Source organism: Salvia splendens, chromosome 16 (genome assembly GCF_004379255.2).
Source record: "Salvia splendens isolate huo1 chromosome 16, SspV2, whole genome shotgun sequence".
NCBI lineage: Eukaryota > Viridiplantae > Streptophyta > Magnoliopsida > Lamiales > Lamiaceae > Salvia > Salvia splendens.
In genome coordinates this window covers 5,545,293-5,565,054 of record NC_056047.1, presented here as the reverse complement: position 1 = coordinate 5,565,054, position 19,762 = coordinate 5,545,293, and the positions used below count along the sequence as shown (strand labels likewise).

The 19,762-nt window shown below is 35.4% G+C and overlaps 2 protein-coding genes across 5 annotated transcripts; one reads left to right on the top strand and one right to left on the bottom strand.

Moving 5' to 3' along the window:
• Positions 1–1,007: 1,007 nt before the first annotated feature.
• On the bottom strand, positions 1,008–4,690 carry LOC121769967. Its single transcript, XM_042166751.1, has 6 exons — positions 4,565–4,690; positions 3,808–3,874; positions 3,312–3,390; positions 2,839–2,924; positions 1,768–1,912; positions 1,008–1,658 (listed from the first exon to the last, which is right to left on the bottom strand). The coding sequence occupies exons 2-6, from the start codon at positions 3,870–3,872 to the stop codon at positions 1,359–1,361; spliced, it is 675 nt and encodes a 224-aa protein (XP_042022685.1). The 5' UTR covers positions 3,873–3,874; positions 4,565–4,690; the 3' UTR covers positions 1,008–1,358.
• A 1,703-nt stretch (positions 4,691–6,393) lies between these two features.
• LOC121769771 (histone-lysine N-methyltransferase SUVR5-like) lies at positions 6,394–16,658 on the top strand. 4 transcript variants are annotated; one of them, XM_042166525.1, is made up of 12 exons: positions 6,394–6,668; positions 8,248–8,800; positions 9,009–9,311; positions 9,479–9,589; positions 10,255–10,365; positions 10,971–13,751; positions 14,308–14,469; positions 15,149–15,265; positions 15,492–15,595; positions 15,718–15,855; positions 16,171–16,258; positions 16,344–16,658. In XM_042166525.1, exons 2-12 carry the CDS (start codon positions 8,333–8,335, stop codon positions 16,449–16,451), a joined length of 4,491 nt encoding a protein of 1,496 aa, XP_042022459.1. In that variant the 5' UTR covers positions 6,394–6,668; positions 8,248–8,332; the 3' UTR covers positions 16,452–16,658. The 4 variants fall into 4 exon arrangements, with proteins under 4 accessions (XP_042022459.1, XP_042022460.1, XP_042022462.1 ...); XM_042166526.1 differs by having other exon boundaries at positions 8,200–8,800; XM_042166528.1 differs by lacking the exon at positions 6,394–6,668 and having other exon boundaries at positions 6,738–8,519; positions 8,655–8,800.
• Positions 16,659–19,762: the final 3,104 nt, after the last annotated feature.

The following is a 19,762-nucleotide window of genomic DNA, read 5'->3' as shown; positions in this document are numbered from 1 at the left end:
AAAAACAGAATCTGTCACACATTACCAAGAAACTTCTGTTTTATCTTTACATGAAACTTTACACAAATTGGAAAATGGCTCTTTTTAATACTATAATTTGGTTACAATGTCAAACATGACCAAATAAGTTAAATAGTTTTACCATAAAATGTGTGATTTGGGAGTAAGTGAGGCCCTTTTTCTCATTAAACTGACAGACATGCTTTACAATGTCATCAATAATTGAGCTGTAATATTATTAAACAAATCTGCAACTCAGGAATCCTTACTACTGAGATAGATAAACCTCCATGATTTTTATCATAATGTGTGATTAAATAAACATTTCCAGAGTTGTTTAAATGAGTAATAGGAAATGGACAGTCAGGAATCAGTTCACAATTTGATTCCCAGCAACAAAAACAATGAATCAAGTGCATTTAGCAGTAGTTATCAAGAATCCAAAACACAAATCTCAATGTGTTGCTAATAAGATGCCCCTTTTTCATGACAACACAGAAGAAAGCTCATTGATTTGTGCTTGTATTTCCAGTGTGATATGTTAATGTTATGTTTGTGTGTGTGTGTTTTGTTGGTAAAGTAGAAAGCGATTGTGATGTAACTATTACCAGCTTTGCAGAAGGGTAAATATGATGAAATGAGTGACAAGGGAAATATTGGCCATACAAATCTAACTCCTTAATGTGATTCTGTTGAATATTTCAATAATAGAAATATAGAATTTCTAATAGTATATAGGTAATGTTAAAACTGTAAAGGTGGGATGGAGAGAGATGGGGAATGGAAAAGGTGTAGAATCCCCAAGAAAAAGTGCAAGTTTCCAAAGGGATTTCGACAATCATATGAGGATGCATAAAGGCATCTCTTTCTTCCAACACAACTTCACTGGACTCACATTAACAAGAATTTCTGTCTATACCATTAACACCCACAAATCAGTCAAAACAGATATAACATATAGTAGTATAAAACACTAGTACATTTTTTTACTATTTTGCCGGTGAAGGTTGTGAGAATATTGATCAGATTTCATTTCATCAGCAGGGGAAAAACAAGGATTTAAGTTTGTACAACTTCATCGATGAGAGAGGAACACCATTTTTAGCATCTAATATATAAACACCGTGAACTACATTTCTTTACAAATTACTGAAATTAGCAGTCATAACGCTATAAGGAGCTCTGCTGCCAGACGCATAAGTGGACAGCTGTTAGAAGTCCTGGCATGCTTCAGTTATATATTTGAACATTCTCAATCTCAGCCAAACCTAGTTACTTTGTGTGGATTCAGCTAGGAATTCTGACCTGTTTACTATCACTGTGCACTCATTCCCCAGAACACCCACTTGTTGTTCGAGTCACTTGTTCCTGCTCTTCTTAGTTGCCATCAATCGAGCTTTACTTCTTGTTAACGGACCACCAGCAGAATCCATGCTCTGTATCTGCACACCAGTTTTTTGCTTCTTTGCACTTGATGCTTCAGTCAATATAGCATCATTAGTATTCCCACTCATCAAATTGCTTCCACGGACTACTCGGTCTGGAGTCTTGTATGCATCAGAGGGTGAAGCACAAGAATAGACTGGCTCTTCACTTTCAGACAGGGCAGCAAACTCTTCCCAGTAATAAGGAAACCCAATCAGAAAATGATCACAAATCTGAAAAAGGTAGGATAACATAGGAAATACGAAAATTTATCAGTGGAGAGATGCGTGAGGATGCCATAGTCTGCGAAATAAATGGAATTGCTGGACCTATATCAAATACCTCCTGAGAGAAGCCATTTTCGAGTGTGCGAGACCTATTGAGAAATCCATGGACCATTAGGGCTATGCCATCATCCGTCTCAAGAGTAACAGCATCACGTCTCTTGACTATAGGTGCAGAGGAGAAACACCGTATTCCTCGGTTTCTGCATTATTGAGATCAACAAACCAATATGTACGTGAATTAATGCAATACTTACTGAAGAGGCAACAAGGAAGGCTCAAGATATATCCACATATTTCTTTGTAATTACTTCACGAATAGTAAATCCTCCAGATTGGCATACTTATATGAAGCATTCCACATTAAGCTTTCATAAATAATTTAGATGTTGGTTTGCAACCCCTGCTGAAATGGTTTCACATCGTTACACAAATTGGTAAATAGCCATTCTGAGCCTTACACATTACCTATACAACATTAGGCTTCCAGCTCCATCATACCATGATTAAATAATAACCACATATGGTAAGTTTATGTTAAAATGTCAGGCATTCAAAACTCAGTATCAACTGCATCAAAATAATTTGGATATATCTATATGTTTTGTTTAAAGAATTTCACAGTACTGTACTTTATAATTCAAGCTATTCATCAATCCTCCAGCTGGATTTTGGAACCACTTACAATAACTTGAAAATCAAAACTAAAATACATTCCAGAAATTCAATTACAAATGGAAACATAACTTACTTCAAACTTCGAAACTTGATTAGTTTTTTGATAATTATGATGATCAATGCTTCAGTCCAAAGCAAGAAAAGACAGACACTTTTCAGCCCAAAACAACAGATCTTACTGTAGAATTAGAAACTTGATTAATTATAAGATCAGTATACACAATTCTTCAGCCCAAAGAAGACAACCTTAGTTCCCTAGAAGTTAAAAAGCTAATTCAAAATACAATCAATAATCAGCATTCACACACCACAATTTCATTCTCAGAGTTAGAGGCATGCCCTGAGAATCTTTCGGAGTTTATGAAAAAGAACTCTTTATATATCTAAATATTTTCAGACTTCTTTATCAAGCAAATTGTGTACAATGAATTAGAAAGAAACTGAGCTTTACCCTTCCAAAGTGGACCCTCCAATGCCTATTCGTTTGCCATGAGTATCTGGACCTGCTTTGATCAGCCACCAATCTTGTAATAATACCTGTGCGAGGATCACATGGGAAGGTGAGTGAGCAGTTACAAATCTTCAAGACTGACACCGGCATGGAAACTTAGTCATCTACGAAAAGGTCCCCTTTATTTAAATGAAATAAGTGTATATGCAATAGATTCTTTTAGAGTCAACAATAGAATTTGATACGAACACTCGTCATATTTTAGTGCATAATTAACACCGTAACATTACCTATGGGCATCGGCTACTATATTCAAAATACAATTTGGTTTTCTACTCTTTCCTAACTAAATCCTCACAAGTGGGAATACGTACTCAAAGCACAAGCACCAATTATATACTGATCTGACCAGATTAAACACAAGAACTGCTACATCAACCACAAGAGTATATGGCCACAATGAAGAATCTTACCGACTTCCGTCCGGAAGCTGCTTCTGAGGATTGAACCAGCTTTCTTTCGTCACATCGTTTGCTATCTGAGAAGCTGCCTCTGCTTGAAATGTAAGAAGGGGAGCTTAAAATTTTATATGTAAAATGACAAATTCACTTGCTCAATACATGTTGCCCTTGTAAGAGAAACTAAACAACATTTATCTTCTAAAACTCAAAAGGACAATATCAAGATAGAATCAGAGAAAACTAAATTTCTCAAGTACACGTACACCAACAATTGGTTACAACTTTGAACATGGGATAGTAGACAATTGGATTTTTATCCAAACATTTCACACAGATCTTTGACTTTGATCTGGGACTTCTTTCATAAACATACACAAGAAATAACAATCAAACAAGAATATGACTCATACCGATACCGATTACTATGGATCATTGTTATATACTACTATGCACTGGAGGAAAAGGCCATTAAAGCAAACAAAATTATGGCACTAAATAAACAGACTACCTCTTGGTATTGTGTTGTCTAACCAGCCCGGGCCATTTACTACTGTTAAACCCTTCACTACCCATCTCTGCAAAAAAACCAAACATACCCAACATTATTACATCCCAAACAAGTACCCTGTAACGATGAAACAAATGCAAAATGGAGACTGAGAATATCCAATCGAAACATTACGACACACATATTCTGTTTCAAAATAAAGATAGTCTTTTTTAGAGTGTAAAACACATGAGTGGCTAAAACCTAAAAGGGGTCCTCAAAAGCCCTAAACTCCAGCCAGAACCCTGGATTTATTGTGGCATATTTTGTCTGAACACTACAGATGGGTCCTATGTGCTTAAGAAACTAATGGTTAAGAAAAAACAGCCTCTTTAACACAATGGAAGCAAAGAGACTTCTGTATGTAGGACCAAGAGTCATGAATTGAAATCGGAAATATTACATGGAAGCAATATTCCATCTCATGTAGAAAATAGAACATATCATAATAAACATGCTCATAACCGATTTGTAAAGAGAAATAACTTGAGTTCACGTACATACATTACAAAAATTGAGATAGTGATTGTTCAAAGAAAGTAAAATCTGGATGCAAACCCCACCGAACCACCCCAACGGTCTCGAATCGAGAATGAATCTATCAATAATCAATGTTTACGTCTGAAGCTGTTAATGTTTGGTGTGATTAGGCTTTGCGTATGAAGATTAGCTCCTTTCAAGAAGAGAGGAGTCGAGAAGCTGCCAAAATTGAAAAAACCTGAAGGCGGGAGGCAACACTGGCCCAGCCGAGTCTGGAGTGGTGCGCGCCGGTGACTGGGCGGATTGGGAGTGGAGTCGCCGGTCAAGTCGCGCGGTTTAACTATTTTCCATTTCAAATTTCCAATTAAAATCACATCAGCAATAATGATATTGTGTTAAAAATAAGATCATATTTTATAATGTTTTATAATGAGAGGTAAATGATGTTTTTCTTTAACGATAATGATACTTTGAAGAAGGAAAATGAATGATGTTTTTTTTTCGATGAGAGATATTGCTTTGCAATAATAATGATATTGTGTAAAATTTGATGTTGTATTTTAGTTTGATTAAATTATGTGTTTATTAACAAAATTGAATATTGCCACCACTTTTTTAATTAACACAATTCACCTCTCCAATTTCCAATTTAATGTTAGTTTTATTTCTAAAATTTGTCAGTTAGTAATAGTACATCACAACCTTTAACAATGATATCAACCCTCAGTCTTTGAACTTTCAAGTTATCAATTTTATGCATATATTTTCAATTTTGTTTTCTATAGCAAAATACCATTCCGGATCAACATACAGTGATACAACAGGTCATGTCTCGACTTAACAGCTATAATGAAATTCTGGTTAAAATCTAAACAAGTTGAAAGAAATGGAATAAGTGAAAAAGTTGCAAAATTTTAAGGATAAAATGGGTATCGATATTACTCAAGTTATTTAGATATTTATTTGTTTTTCCAATTAATTAGAATAAGTAGATGCAAAGTTATTGACCAATTTTATATTTTTTACTTCTATCAATTATAGTTTTGTCTTAGTTTATTTAGTTTCTTTAAGTTTTATTTTTCCTCATGTTTAAGATTAGTTTTGTCTATATAAAGGCCTAATTATTTAACCAAAAAGATATATTATTCACCAATTTCACTTTTTTTCCATCGTGTTCTTCACAGAATGTTTGTAGTTCTTCAATCAAACATTTATATCATTTGACATAAAAAAAATTGTCAATAATAATAATAAGATAGAATGAATGGCGCCACAAATGATTGTGAAAAGTTGTTTGATAAATCCGATAAAAAGTCTATATGAATAAAAAATCTAAGAGATAAAACTTAAATATTTTTAATTTTTATATTTTTTAGTATATCAATGAGACATTTATATAGACAAATAAAATCATAAGCAAACATAAAACTTAAAGTAATTAAACAAGGAAAATGGACTAAATGGAAGTTCTAATTGATAAAAGGAAAGAATACAAAGCCAATTAATAGTGGTCAATAACTTTCCACCTACTTATTCTAATTAATTAAGAAATAAAATAGATAAAAAAAACAACTTAAGAAACCATTTATGCACCAACCCCATATCAAATATTTTGCACCGTTCTTGCAGATTTCTCATTGTTCTCCAAACAAGCGATAATATTTATAAAACTTTTTTCATTAACTTTTCACTGATATTTTTTAAAATCTAAATTGAGTAAATTTATGTTGATTAATCGTGGATCAAGGGAGTATAAATTATGACCTAGTAGTGTGATTTGTCTTAAATTTAGACAATTTATAAGTTAATGAATCATAAAATTAAAATTTACAGCCGTTTTCAGTTTTTGGAATTAAAAACAATTTTAATCATTGAGGTCAACATGCAAGTTGATACTCCAAATTGGCGAAAAAACCCCGAGAAGAAGAGCAGAATACCAAATTTACCCCCACACCACGTTACAAGTCCCAGTGTGCTTTTTCCCTAGAAAAAATAAAATAAAATAAAAAAATAGGTGGAATAGCTCCGCCTTTCTCTGCATTTAATTTCAATTTTGCCCTACCAAACCAAATTTCTCTTCTCTAATCTTCATCCCCACACTCACTTCAATCTTTTAATATATCAATTTTTTTTGGCTCAATTGGACCTGTTACACACACATAGATATACCTATACATACACCCGTTTCATATTCCCCAGCCAAATAAAAATCTGGTCACTCATGCCATCCACATCTTTAGCAGTTTTTATTAAAACAATTCCAATTCATAGTCAAATTGACACACACAATTGAAAATTTTAACCCCCAAATTCGATTATTTGGTGATCCACAGTTCTTAAAGGTACATTACCTACAATTCTTTTTTTTTTTCTGCTGCCCTCTGTAATTTGTTTATATTGGTATACATACATAGATGTGTATCTATCTATCTATTATGTGTAACATGTTTCATGGCAATATTGGCATAGCACCAGCCATGACCTAGCTATACTGTTCTCTTTTTAATTACCCAATTTAGGAAAATATCAGTCGGATTACCTTGTTGATTGGTTAATTAAAATTCGTGGCTTGGTTAATTGTGCTAGTTTATTGGTTAATTGAATTGTTTTCTTGTAGAGATTTCGTGTGCCATTGATTGTAAATTCAGTGTCTCGTATTTTGGGGTTGTCGATAGTCTCTCTCTCCCTTTATTTAAGTTTACCCAATTTTATTATAAAGCTTACTCCTTTTCTTCTGAATTTGAAGTTGGACAGTTTTGAGAGTTTCACCATTGCTTTGACTCATGAGGGATTTAGGGTTTTAAATTTGTGGGCTGGTTTCCAGTTTGTGGGAACTGGGGAGTACTAATTGGGTATGAAATTATGAATTGACTTATTTTATTTTACCAGGAATTGTTGTCATTCATTCTACAGTTTGCAACTTGGCATGCATTTCTCCAAATTGACCTAATAAAAGAACGATTATTTTAAGTTTAGCAGGCAACATATTGAGGAGTTCTCTTGTATCAATTTTAAAGATTCAGGTTGTAAAATTAATTACTTTTGTTTTTTTTATTCTCTGTTTTTTCTGTTTCTACGTCTCCATCCGGCTTTAATGGGTGCATTGGAAACAGGCGAGCTACATGCATGTGTACATATGTGGATGTGTTGGTTTTATCTTTGATATCTTTGATTGTAATGAGCTGCAGTAGCGCTAGTAATGGCTCAGTGACATCTTTGGCAAGTGTATCTCCACATTGAATTCCAATCTATTTATAAGCTAGTATTTCTGAATGGAGTTAGTTCTGAACTAATCATTGTAAAAATTCCTGATAATCCTAGAATTTCCTTCTGAGTGGGCATGGGCAGGCTGTTCTGGATTACCAACTCAACCCTCATAACATGTCAACCACAAATTTGTGTTCTGAAAAAAAAATTAAGCAAAAACATATTGATTGCGCTTCTTATGAAATTTAGTGTAAGCATTGAGTCAATACATTTCCTTTCTGGACTAAATGGCAAAACTAGTATCAGGAGTGCTCTTAGAAACCAGAATTTCCGAATGACAATTAATTAATGCTTAAGAATGGAATGAGTTTTGAAAGCCAGCAAGAGCTGTTAATATCCTGATCCTCTTATGCAAAAGGAACTTCAGCCATCATATATATTTTCAGGTTATAACTTTCATCACGGGGTCTCCTTTATAGGTTAAATGTATATGAGTGCTGTAAAAGTTAAAGACTCCATTCCAGCTATGGTGAAAGTGATGCTGTAAAACTATTGAAAGAGTTTAATTACATGCTATGTAGTCAAACCTGGTACAAACAGTCTAGCATCAGCGTAGAACTACTAAAATTGCATTCTTTTGGCTGATTACATATTTCATTTTCTCAGGTGCTGTGTCTTATGTTAATTTAACCTACTGCTTACTGCCACTTTCAGTTTTACTCTTGGCTGTGGCGGGGCAGGCTCATTTTCGAAGATTATGGTGCACAATAGCGGCAGGACTTTATTTTAGTGTTCAAATATGGAAGTGCTTCCTTGTGCTCCTCATGTTGGAGAGTCAGATTGCCCTAAACCTGAACAAGGAACAGCTTTTAAGGATGATGGAAAATCTGGCTGCCTTCAAGGTTCAGATTTTGTTAGAACAGATCTCAAATTTGATGACTTAACTCTTACTGTTGGAGAATCTCATGAAGTAAGAGAAGATGGAGGTCAGTTTACAGTCGAGAGTTTCCCTACTTTAAATGGTGGCTCTAACGAGGATACATACTTTGATTATGATCTTGATGGTCAAACTCTCTCATGTTACTCCCATGATTCTGAAGACAACAACTTTGAAAAAACAGATGATTTTGCTGAACCTTGCCATGTATTAGAAAATTCTCACCAAATCTCGAATACAATTGGAGGCGGATTGTCAAGTAACCACCAGGAGGGTTCACCTCATTTGGAAATCAAAGGCCTAGATGAGCCCCAAGCAGTTTGGGTAAAGGTAAATGTTTCTTCTTATTATTTTTTAAATTCTTGGTTGTTTTTTTTGTGTTTTTTTTATTGCCAATTTCATGTGCTGCCCCTCATAGTAAATTGGTGTTGGTGCCAGTATTGTTTGACTGATAAGATAATTATGTGAGTGGGAGTGGCTAGAGAGATAATCTTTTCAACTCATGAATACTGATTATTCTGTTTATATCCTCTTGTAGTGGAGAGGACAGTGGCAGTCAGGGATTAGATGTGCAAGGGCTGACTGGCCATTATCAACTTTAAAAGCAAAGCCAACTCACGACAGGAAACAATATCTTGTGATATTCTTTCCTCACACCAGAAATTATTCTTGGGCAGATGTACAACTAGTTCGTCCAATCGACGAATTTCCCGATCCCATTGCTTACAAGACGCACCAAGTTGGTATAAAGATGGTTAAAGATTTGACAGTTGCGCGTCGTTTTATCATGCAGAAGTTGGCTGTGGGGATGCTAAATATTCTTGACCAATTAAATCGCGAGGTTTGGTTTTAAGTTTTGAGCTAACACTGTCACGTATTCGTGGTTTTTATATTTCCCATGACATACATTGCCATTTAGATGCAAGTGTATCTTATAACTATGAACTGACGTCAGTTCTACTGTTGACTTTTGTTTATGCATTACTAATATTTCTCATGACAATATAGGCTTTGATAGAGAGTGCTCGTGATGTGATGGTCTTGAAGGATTTTGCCATGGAGGCCTCACACTGTAAAGATTATTCAGACCTTGGAAAGATGCTTTTGAAACTTCAGAATGTAAAATTTCCCTCCATTTTTTATGTTTTAGTATACGATCTTTTGAACAACCATTCGTCATTCTCATCTTTTATCCTCAGTACAACAGATAACCACATTATATTTCCTTATATTACATTATCTATTACTCCTTATTGTTGTTGTTGTTATTATTATTATAATATAATTTTACCTTCCTGCGTCTTCATCTACATATTTATTTCCATTATCTATGATCTAAGTTCAGATCTGACACATCTCACTGTTTTTTAGTGTGTTAGGGGGGAACTTATTTTCCGTATGAATTGATCTATCAATGCTATCTCTGTATCAAAGTCCATATCTAGCGTCTGAGGAGCTAGTTTATCTTTTATTTGCTGTTTCTGGATCATTTGATTTGAAGGGTGGTGCTTTTAAAATCTGTGAAAATTTGATTTTTCTATTACAAAACCTATCTTGAGGGTAGTTGTTGTTGCTTTGCTGCTATTGTCTTTGGGATCTCTCTTTCTTTTATCCCTCTTACTACTTTCCTGGTAGCCATAGTTGGACTTGGTAGTCAAATGAACCAAAAGCTTGATCTGGAATGCTGATTAATATTCTTGAGAATCTGAGATGCTGTAATTTATTCCATGCAAGTTTACCTGTTTTTTTTGGTCAGTATTTAACACTAGTTTTTAAATTTTCAGATGATACTGACGCGTTGCATTACTTCAGATTGGCTACTCAAGTCTTTGGAGTCTTGGAAACAACGATGTCATGATGCAAATAGTGCAGAATGCATAGAAATGCTAAAAGAGGTGCTTATGAAGCATTAATAAACCTTTGATTCTGACTTCTTTTGGACTGTGAAGTATGCTTGTTTGATATGGGAAAGCAATTTATTATTGTGTTGTGGTAAATTTTTCGAAACTAACCCATTATTCCCAAACTGTAAGGTTCTATTTTCCTACTTGATTGGGTCGTTTCCTTTCTGTCATGATGGTATATTTCCCATCAAGACAGCTGCTTGCTTGCATTAGTTTCCACTTGATCTTGGCTAATTTCTATATTTTACTCAATATCGATACTTTCCAGACTTGGGATGGTGGTGTACTGAACTTTCTCATGTTCAGACCTTTCTTACTTGCAGTCTTAAGATCTAGAAGTTTAGGTGTAATAGAATTGGCTTCTTGAGAGCTCATATGCTGCACATATTTTGCTAGTATGTGCTTAGGAAAATTTGTTTCAATATGTCACAGTTGGAGAATTGCAGTCATTGTTTGCTACCTAATATTAGGATTACTTTGAAGATTTAGATAACTAAGCTGACATTTCACATGGATTTATTTCTCAATGCCCGAGGATGCAACCCTTTTCTGCAATTTCAAATATATACAGTTTTTTATATCTCGTAATGGTCCAGGAATTGTCCAACTCCATCTTATGGAATGAAGTAAATTTACAATCAAGTGAAGCAGCACAGTTGGATGGGGGATCTGACTGGAAGAGCCGGAAATCTGAGTTTATGAAATGGTTTTCAGTTTCACATCCTATATCTACAGACGTGGCTTTGGAACAACCTGTTAGTGATAGCCCATTGACCATGGAACTTCAGACGCCAAAGAAAAGGCCCAAGCTTGAGGTTCGTCGTGCTGATACGCATGTGTCTGGTACGTCAGGTACACATCAATCTGTTCTTGTTGAGACTGATGCCTCCTTTTTTAATGGGTACATGAATTCGGCATTGCTGGATGCTGAAACTTTAAAAAGAAACAGTCCCGTTGAGGTTGCTGACCTAGCAGGATCTACTAGTTGTGCAGCTAATAGTTGGAATGATATAGTAGTTGAGGCTGGAAATGTGGCTGTTACTAAGACTGCTAAAGAGGTGGACCTGACTCCTTCCAGTGTTATTACTCATAAGTTCTCAGAATCAGGAAATCATAATCGACAATGCATGGCTTTCATTGAAGCTAAAGGAAGACAATGTGTGAGGTATGCCAGTGAGGGAAATGTATACTGTTGTGTGCATCTTTCCTCTCGTTTCATTGGAAGTTCTGCTAAAGCCGAAGTAACACCTCCCACCGACTCACCAATGTGTGGAGGTACCACAGTGCTCGGAACTAAATGCAAGCACAGAGCTCTAATTGGTTCTTCATTCTGCAAGAAACACAGGCCGCATGATGGAAAAAACATTTCATCTCCTGTTAATAAACTAAAAAGAAAATTTGAAGAAAATCTTATGTATCCAGAGGGTACAGGTCCTATTAAATTGGTTCTTTCCAGAGAAGATGCAAATCCTGCCCATCTAGATCCACTGTTGTTGGATAGGGGAAAAGACCACCCTCAAGAAAGCAGTGTCAGTGAGAAGACCGAGCAGCCTCAACAAAGTTCGCCTAGTGATGAAACATTGCAATGCATAGGTTCATGGCCCCAGGTTGGTGAACCCTGTCTCGAGAGTCCCAAAAGGCACTCCCTATACTGCGATCAACATATACCAAGCTGGCTTAAACGGGCAAGAAATGGAAAGAGTAGGATAGTTTCCAAGGAGGTGTTCATGGAGCTTCTGAAAAATTGTCAGTCAAGGGAGCGAAAATTGCAATTACACCAGGCATGTGAAATTTTCTACAGGCTTTTAAAAAGCATATTATCTTTGAGAAATCCAGTACCTAAGGAAGTACAATTTCAATGGGCTATTGCTGAAGCTTCGAAAGACACCAGAGTAGGGGAATTTTTAATGAAATTGGTCTTCAGTGAAAAGGAGAGGTTAAAGAAGCTATGGGATTTTGGAGATGGTCAAAGCTTGCAAGCTTCATTAACCATTGAAGATTTGGTGCCGGTTCAGGTGCAGAGGCTTAAAGATAGTTGTGAAGAAACTGTGATTAAGTGCAAAATATGCTCAGAGGAACTTACTGATGACCAAGCACTTGGAAAGCACTGGATCGAGAGCCACAAGAAAGAAGCTCAATGGCTATTTAGAGGCTACGTGTGTGCAATTTGCCTGGATTCTTTTACTAACAGAAAGATTTTGGAAACTCATGTGCAAGAGAGGCATCATGTGCAGTTTGTGGAGCAGTGCATGCTTTTGCAGTGTATTCCGTGTGGCAGTCATGTTGGGAATCCAGATGAGTTATGGTCGCATGTGCTCTCAGTTCATTCCTCCAATTTACGTTTGTCTAGTACCTCTCAACAGCAGGATACCAGTTCATTGCACAAAATAGAGGCAAACAAGTTGGGTTCCGTAGAACATGCAAAGTTTGACAATCAGTCAGTTAATCGGAGATTCATTTGCAGGTTTTGTGGCTTGAAATTTGATTTGTTACCTGATCTTGGTCGCCATCATCAAGCTGCTCATATGGGAGAGCAAACCTCCAGCGGTCCCCGTTTGAAAAAGAAGGGTATTCAATTTTATGCCCAGAAGCTGAAATCAGGCAGACTGACTCGTCATGGATTTAAAAAGGCTTTGACTTCAGCATCATATAAAATTAGGAATAGGAGTGTGCAAAATTTGAAGAAGCGTATCCAGGCGTCGAGTTCTATTGTCCCAACTGAGATCATAGTGCAACCTTCTGTACCGGATGCTGCTACTCTTGGTAGATTGGCAGATTCTCAGTGCTCAGCTGTTGCTAAGTTACTAATATCTGAAATAAAAAAGACAAAACTGCGGCCCAATAATTCAGAAATTCTGTCAATTGCCAGCTCAGCTTGTTGTAAGGTTAGTTTGCAAGCTTCATTAGAGGAAAAATATGGAGTCCTGCCTGAAAGGCTGTACCTTAAAGCTGCCAAACTATGCAGCGATCATAACATTATAGTTGAATGGCACCGAGATGATTTTATTTGTTCTAAAGGGTGCTTGCAAAGTGTGAAGTTTCTGTTTTTGTCTCCGCTGGTGCCATCATCAGACAATTCTTTCAAGACTAGATGTTCTCCCGTACCTAACCTTTTGAGTTCAGAATGGACATTGGATGAATGTCATTGTGTTATTGATTCCCAGCACTTTTCCATGGATCTATCCGAGAAAAATGTTATTTTATGTGATGACATAAGTTTTGGACAAGAACCCATGCCGATAGCTTGTGTGGTGGATGAAAATATTTTGAATGCTGAGGGACCTGATGGGCAAAGTACAGAGTACTCCTTTCCTTGGGAAAGCTTTACTTATGTTAGAAAGCCATTGCTTGATGAATCCCTTGTTCTTGAATCAGAGGTATCTTACTTAAATTCCTGATTTATTATTCTTGTTAAATTTGATGTCGTAGTATCACTTTGCCAACATATTATTTCTCATCTTCCAAGTAAAAGAAAATTTTCTTCCGTTTTTCAGTAGTCCTGAAAGTTACAGATGGTCGCATCCTCTGAAAGACACATCAGAAATTCTGGAAATTTATTTTTTTGAGTACTTAATTATTTATCTTCTATTTATGATATGCATTTGTTGTTCTATAAACATTGGTCACTTGTTTTTTTGGGACTCATATAGGGGGGATGGTTCATAATTACGAATACTTGATTGTGGGAAACACAATGTTGATAACAGCTCAGAGATTGTCAAGTATCCAGATTTCAATATTCTTACCCTACTTGTTTCCATAATTTTTTTATTTTACTTACATGAGAAAGCTGTCTAGATTGGAGTATTTCATGCTGCATTTTGATTGTTCTTTGCTAATGAGTTATAAGTCATTTTCTGTGCCAATGAAGCATAATAATTGCTTAACTGAATCTAACTAATTATAGAACTTGTCATATTTCTTGATGCACAGAGTTTGCAATTGGGGTGTGCTTGTGCTCATTCAACATGTTCTTCTGAAACATGCGATCACGTGTATCTTTTTGACAATGATTATGAAGATGCAAAAGATATCTGCGGAAAGCCTATGCACGGAAGGTTTCCATATGATGAGAGAGGTTGCATTATATTGGAGGTACATAGCATTTTCTTCCTAGAAATCTTAAACTTTCATGCATAAATTGAACTTAGATATTCTGGCATTTTTCTTCATACTTGCAGAAGGGTAATTGTTTTGGAAACAATGTTAATTATGAATTTAGTATAATACTTGCAAATCTGCCTATCAAATATAATTATTCTGGAGGTTTGGATTTTGGTGAAGCATTCACTGTTGTTATAAGGCTTGCATCAGACTACTTGGTCCTGAACCATTTCATATTTTTTTCTTAGCTACAATATTCGCAGGACAAGCAGACCCAAATTCACCAGTTTAAACTGCAGTAACTGGATTTAACAAACACTCTAGTTTAAACTTTTTTGCTCTCAGTCGCTCACCCATATATATCAAATGGAGTTCATGGTTCTATATTCTGTGTGATACAATAATAGTCACCTAATGAAACAATCATTGTGGCCCCAACATTTCTCTAAAGCTTTTTTTTTTCTTTTTCTTTCCCAAATCTAAAGGCATCCAGTTGTAGATTCACAGGTAAGTATCAAATCGTTATGGATCAACAACACGTTATATCCTTTCGATAGAATGCCATCCAGTTGTACGTTGACGAATGAGTATCTAATATGCCTGCTAATGGAACTGTTAGCTTAACTGACATTTCAGATAACATGTAATTTTTTCCCCTTCATATTATCAGGAGGGTTATCTTGTTTACGAGTGCAATCAGAGGTGCAGTTGCAGCAGAGCTTGCCGGAATAGGGTTTTGCAAAATGGAGTGCAAGTGAGGTTGGAAATATTTAAAACAGAGAGAAAGGTAACCACCATGAAATGTTTTTTGTTTTCTGTAAGAATAAATAGTGTAATACACGTTCCAAATAGACATGAGCACAATGTCCTAACATATAATTTACACCTCATCGTGAAAGTTATTATAAATCATCTTTCAATCCCATTCCTGATATTATAATGTAGCTATCAATCACAAGGTCCCTACCTATATCAGGAGGTAAAACTAACATAAATTGCGTTTTTTACTGCAGGGTTGGGCAGTAAGGGCTAGGCAAGCAATTCCTTGTGGTTCATTTGTCTGCGAGTACATTGGTGAGGTTATAGATGAAAATGAAGCAAATGAGAGACGCAGCAGGTGTGAAATTCTGCCCTGTTGATCTTTTTGGAATTGTTTGTCATGTACTAACATTTTTATTTTCTTATTTATGATTAAAATGATTTATATATGTTCCACTTTCCTTGTCATTGGAAAAACAGGTATAGTACAGAAGGTTGTGGATATTTTTATGAGATTGATGCTCGCATCGATGACATGAGCAGATTAATGGAAGGGCAGGTCTCTTATGTGATTGATGCCACAAATTATGGAAATGTTTCTCGTTACATTAACCACAGGTGAGGGCAAGAAGACGTGCTTAATAATTTTTGTAGTAGTCCTCGTATTCTGTATAGACCTTTTCTAGTTTACTGCTAGTTGTGAATGAGGAGTGCATAAAATATTGAACTACAATGTCTCAAAGAAAAGGCTAAATGCTGAATCTTGCAATTTTGTCGAAGCGATGTATCAACTTTAATCACTTTGTTACATGGTTTACTACAGTACAGAGCAATTACTTTTCATTGAAATGCAAAGTATTTGCAAAATAGATGATGTTTAGTTCCACAGGTGGCTTGCTTGCTAATGTGTTCATTATCGTGTATTGTTGATAGCTGTTCGCCCAATCTCGTGAATCATCAAGTTCTGATAGAAAGTATGGACAGTAAGCTGGCACATATCGGACTCTATGCCAGCCGTGATGTAAGTACACTCTGAATCGCTCATATCCTCCGTATTTAATGCATAATGTTGCACCATTGATATTTTTCTTGTATTTTGAGAGCAGATTGCTTTGGGTGAGGAATTGACTTATGATTTCCGATACAAGCTGTTGGCTGGAGAAGGATGCCGTTGTGAATGTGGGGCTTCGAATTGCAGGGGAAGGCTTTATTAATGTGTTAAGAGGGTGAGAAGATGGTTCAGTGATGGATTGAAGCTTATGCAATCTAACGTAGCTTATAGTTAGTGCCATGAATTCAATGTATTATTTTCAGTTTGATTTTTGCATAATGCAGATGCTTCTATTTCCTCTAATTTAGCCCTGATTCATATGTATCTTCAAATCTTGTTAAACAAGGCCATAATTTGCCATTTAGATGTTGAGTGAATCCATCATATTCATAGTTAAAATTTAATTAAGATTTATTAATTAATAATTAAGTAAATGCACCGTGCATCATTCGTATAATCTTAACTAAAACAATTATTTTTGAGAAAAGTATAAGGCTCTATTATTGACTTATATCCACATAAGATCATCTTATAAATTTGAACTAAAGAAATAAATTGATGTTGTTAGCTTTATTACAAATTATTAGACCTTACTATACATGATTAAATATGCCATAGAGCCTGCCTCAGGCTCAGCTGAAAAACCCTTTTAGAGTTGATGTATTTAATGTTCTTTGATACTGCTGAAAGAAAGATCTGTCAGAATATGGTCCTTGATTTTTGTGTTATATAATAAAATATAAAATTAAATGAAAGAACTGAAAATCCAATCTTCACAGCTTTTAATTTCATTTCGCTGTTAATGGTAATGTGGTCCTCTTTTGCCTCTGCCAGGGAATTGAATTGCAGAACATCATTTTCTTTTTCGAGATATGGAGTTTTTGTGTTTTTTGTTTTTTGAATTTTGTATTTCAGATTTCTGTCTTGGAGCTCTGCAGTAAATAGTTTATTTGATATCTTAATTTCTGATCAGAATTTACTTTGAGTTTTTAAAGAATTTATGTTATAATGCTAGTGAAAAAGCATATTTCACGGCATTAATTTTCAATAGACCAAGCATGACATGCCGAATTTAATGGATTTTTTCGGTTCTCATGAGCGACGGTGAAATTGATCGATTCCTCGACTTCATTTGGATCCGCCATTGACATCATTCCTCATAAGGTAATGAAAATGCAGATTCAATTTCTCCTATAAAAATCTTATTTTAATTTGATGGAATGGATAAGTAGGACAGTAGAACAAGGCGAGAAGAAAGCCTTGAGCCCAAAGAGCATTAGTTGTGATGTCTGCCAGCCCAACATCAGGGCCCACATTCACGGCCTATATCTATTTCATCAAGGCCCCACCAACTTTTTTACTCTCTCTTGCATCCTCTTTCTGTGGTGAATCAAATACTAACCATTTCTCTATCTAAAAATGGTGATTGAATGGGATGAAAGGAGTGTTCAAATTTGACCATTGAGAGTGAAAATTTAGAGGATTTAGATGCAATTATGCTGGTTCTGTCTTTTAAAAAAATTGGTAGGGGCACTCTCTTAAAAGTGTGTGCATACATATCCATATTTAATGTGTTCAATACATAACATAAAACATAGAAGTTAGAAATATTCTACGTGGACGATGAAGTCGCGCTAAAACAGTAGCCAGAGCGCAGGTGCGAGGGAGCTATGAAGGAGATCAGACTAGAATCGTTGGACAAAGGAGTGTGTTGTGTACTTGCGTTGGTAGGCATTTGAAAGAAAGGTGAATTATTTGGATCGAATGGATTTGGGAGTAACATTCGCTATGAGTCACTTAAAAGTGTTGTGTACTTGCGTTGGTAGCCATTTGAGGACAGTGAGAATTTTTTTAAAAAAAATGAATGTAGAATTTTGAAGAATAATGAGAAGAAACTAGAAAAAGTTTAGGAACATGATTTGAATGTGTGAATGAAGTGGGGAAAAGTGAGGTATTTGTAGAAGGGGGACTAATAATGAGTTGATAATTTTTTTTTCAGAATTTTCCATTTAAAGCGGGTAAAAATGAACAAAATAATACTCATCATTTATAAAAAATGAAAAAAAGTCGTCAGATACACATGGCGACGTACCTGGCCACATGTCAGACGATTGGTCGAGATAGCCGCATGTGTGTCACACTCGCATGGCGTGACTCATGCTGCGTGTCACACTTTTGCGAGCCGTCATGCCGAATCCAACTCTTCCAATGCATCCCGTCTCGATAATGGGACAAGGGGGTGTGAATCGTGTGACACACGGACCTGATTGTGGATGCCCTAAATTAAAAAAAAAATTGAATGTTATATACCAAAGACCCTACGATTCTTCCCTATTTATGCTCTCGGTAAATAAATTTGTTTTTAGAATCATTGCGATTCATTTGAAACCCTAACTTAACGAGACTCGATACTAGCAAATTATTAATACCTGAATTATGTTAATGTTGAAGGCCCACGGCCACGCACGTCGTAGTAGTACTTTATTAAAATAATAATAATATGAGAATATAATAAAAATAACCTCAAAATAGAATAGTTGATCATATACTATTTGAGACCATAAGTGGTCCACAACTCCTCGGGAAACAGTGTTTCCAGTTGGTTGTGTTCTTATTAATAGCTGCTTTTTAAAATCAACCATTATTACACAAAGCATCACACAATATATAAAATTGGAACATTCTTTCGGGTATTTTTTAATTAGTATATTAAATGAGTAATAATAATAGAAGGACAATATCAAGTGCTGCCAATCCCTAGATGCTGTTCCCACCAAACAAATTACAAACATTTCACAATTCATTTTTATGTAAACATGTAAAAGGTCTCAGGTTTCACACTACCACTACATGCATAACAACAATGAATAATTACTAGTATTAATTATGTATACTGAATGCTGACAATTTTTATATTTTCGTCAACAACAGTACTACTAATTAAGTGTACTAGTGCAACATCATAATTTGCAAATAATAAATTCAACAACATATAGGAGCATCATTACTGAGGAGTGACCGCGTTAAATTAATTGAATTACAGTCGTCGACCGTTTCGTGTTAAACAGTAAAAGATTGGTAAAATAGTTACTGCATTTACTATTACACTCCGCATACGGAAAGTGACAAAACATTTTATTTATTACCACAAACAAATGGAAAGCATCAACACAGATATATAATTAAATACATATACATATATCGGCCATCGATTCATTTTATTAAAATAATTATTTGAAAATAAGAAACTGCATATGTCTCAGACATGATGAAGTACAGCAGCCAAATGGAAATAAATTCCGGCAGCCCTTTATAATGAATAGCACCAACATTTTCTGGCAGAAATGTAAGTTACACAGCAACAAATAATTAATTTGGTAAAATGTAATTGTTCCTTAGAATATATGTTCTCTAACCTCTAAGGAATATTTGTTTGTTGTTGAAGAAACATAATTAAATAATTTTGTTTGCAAA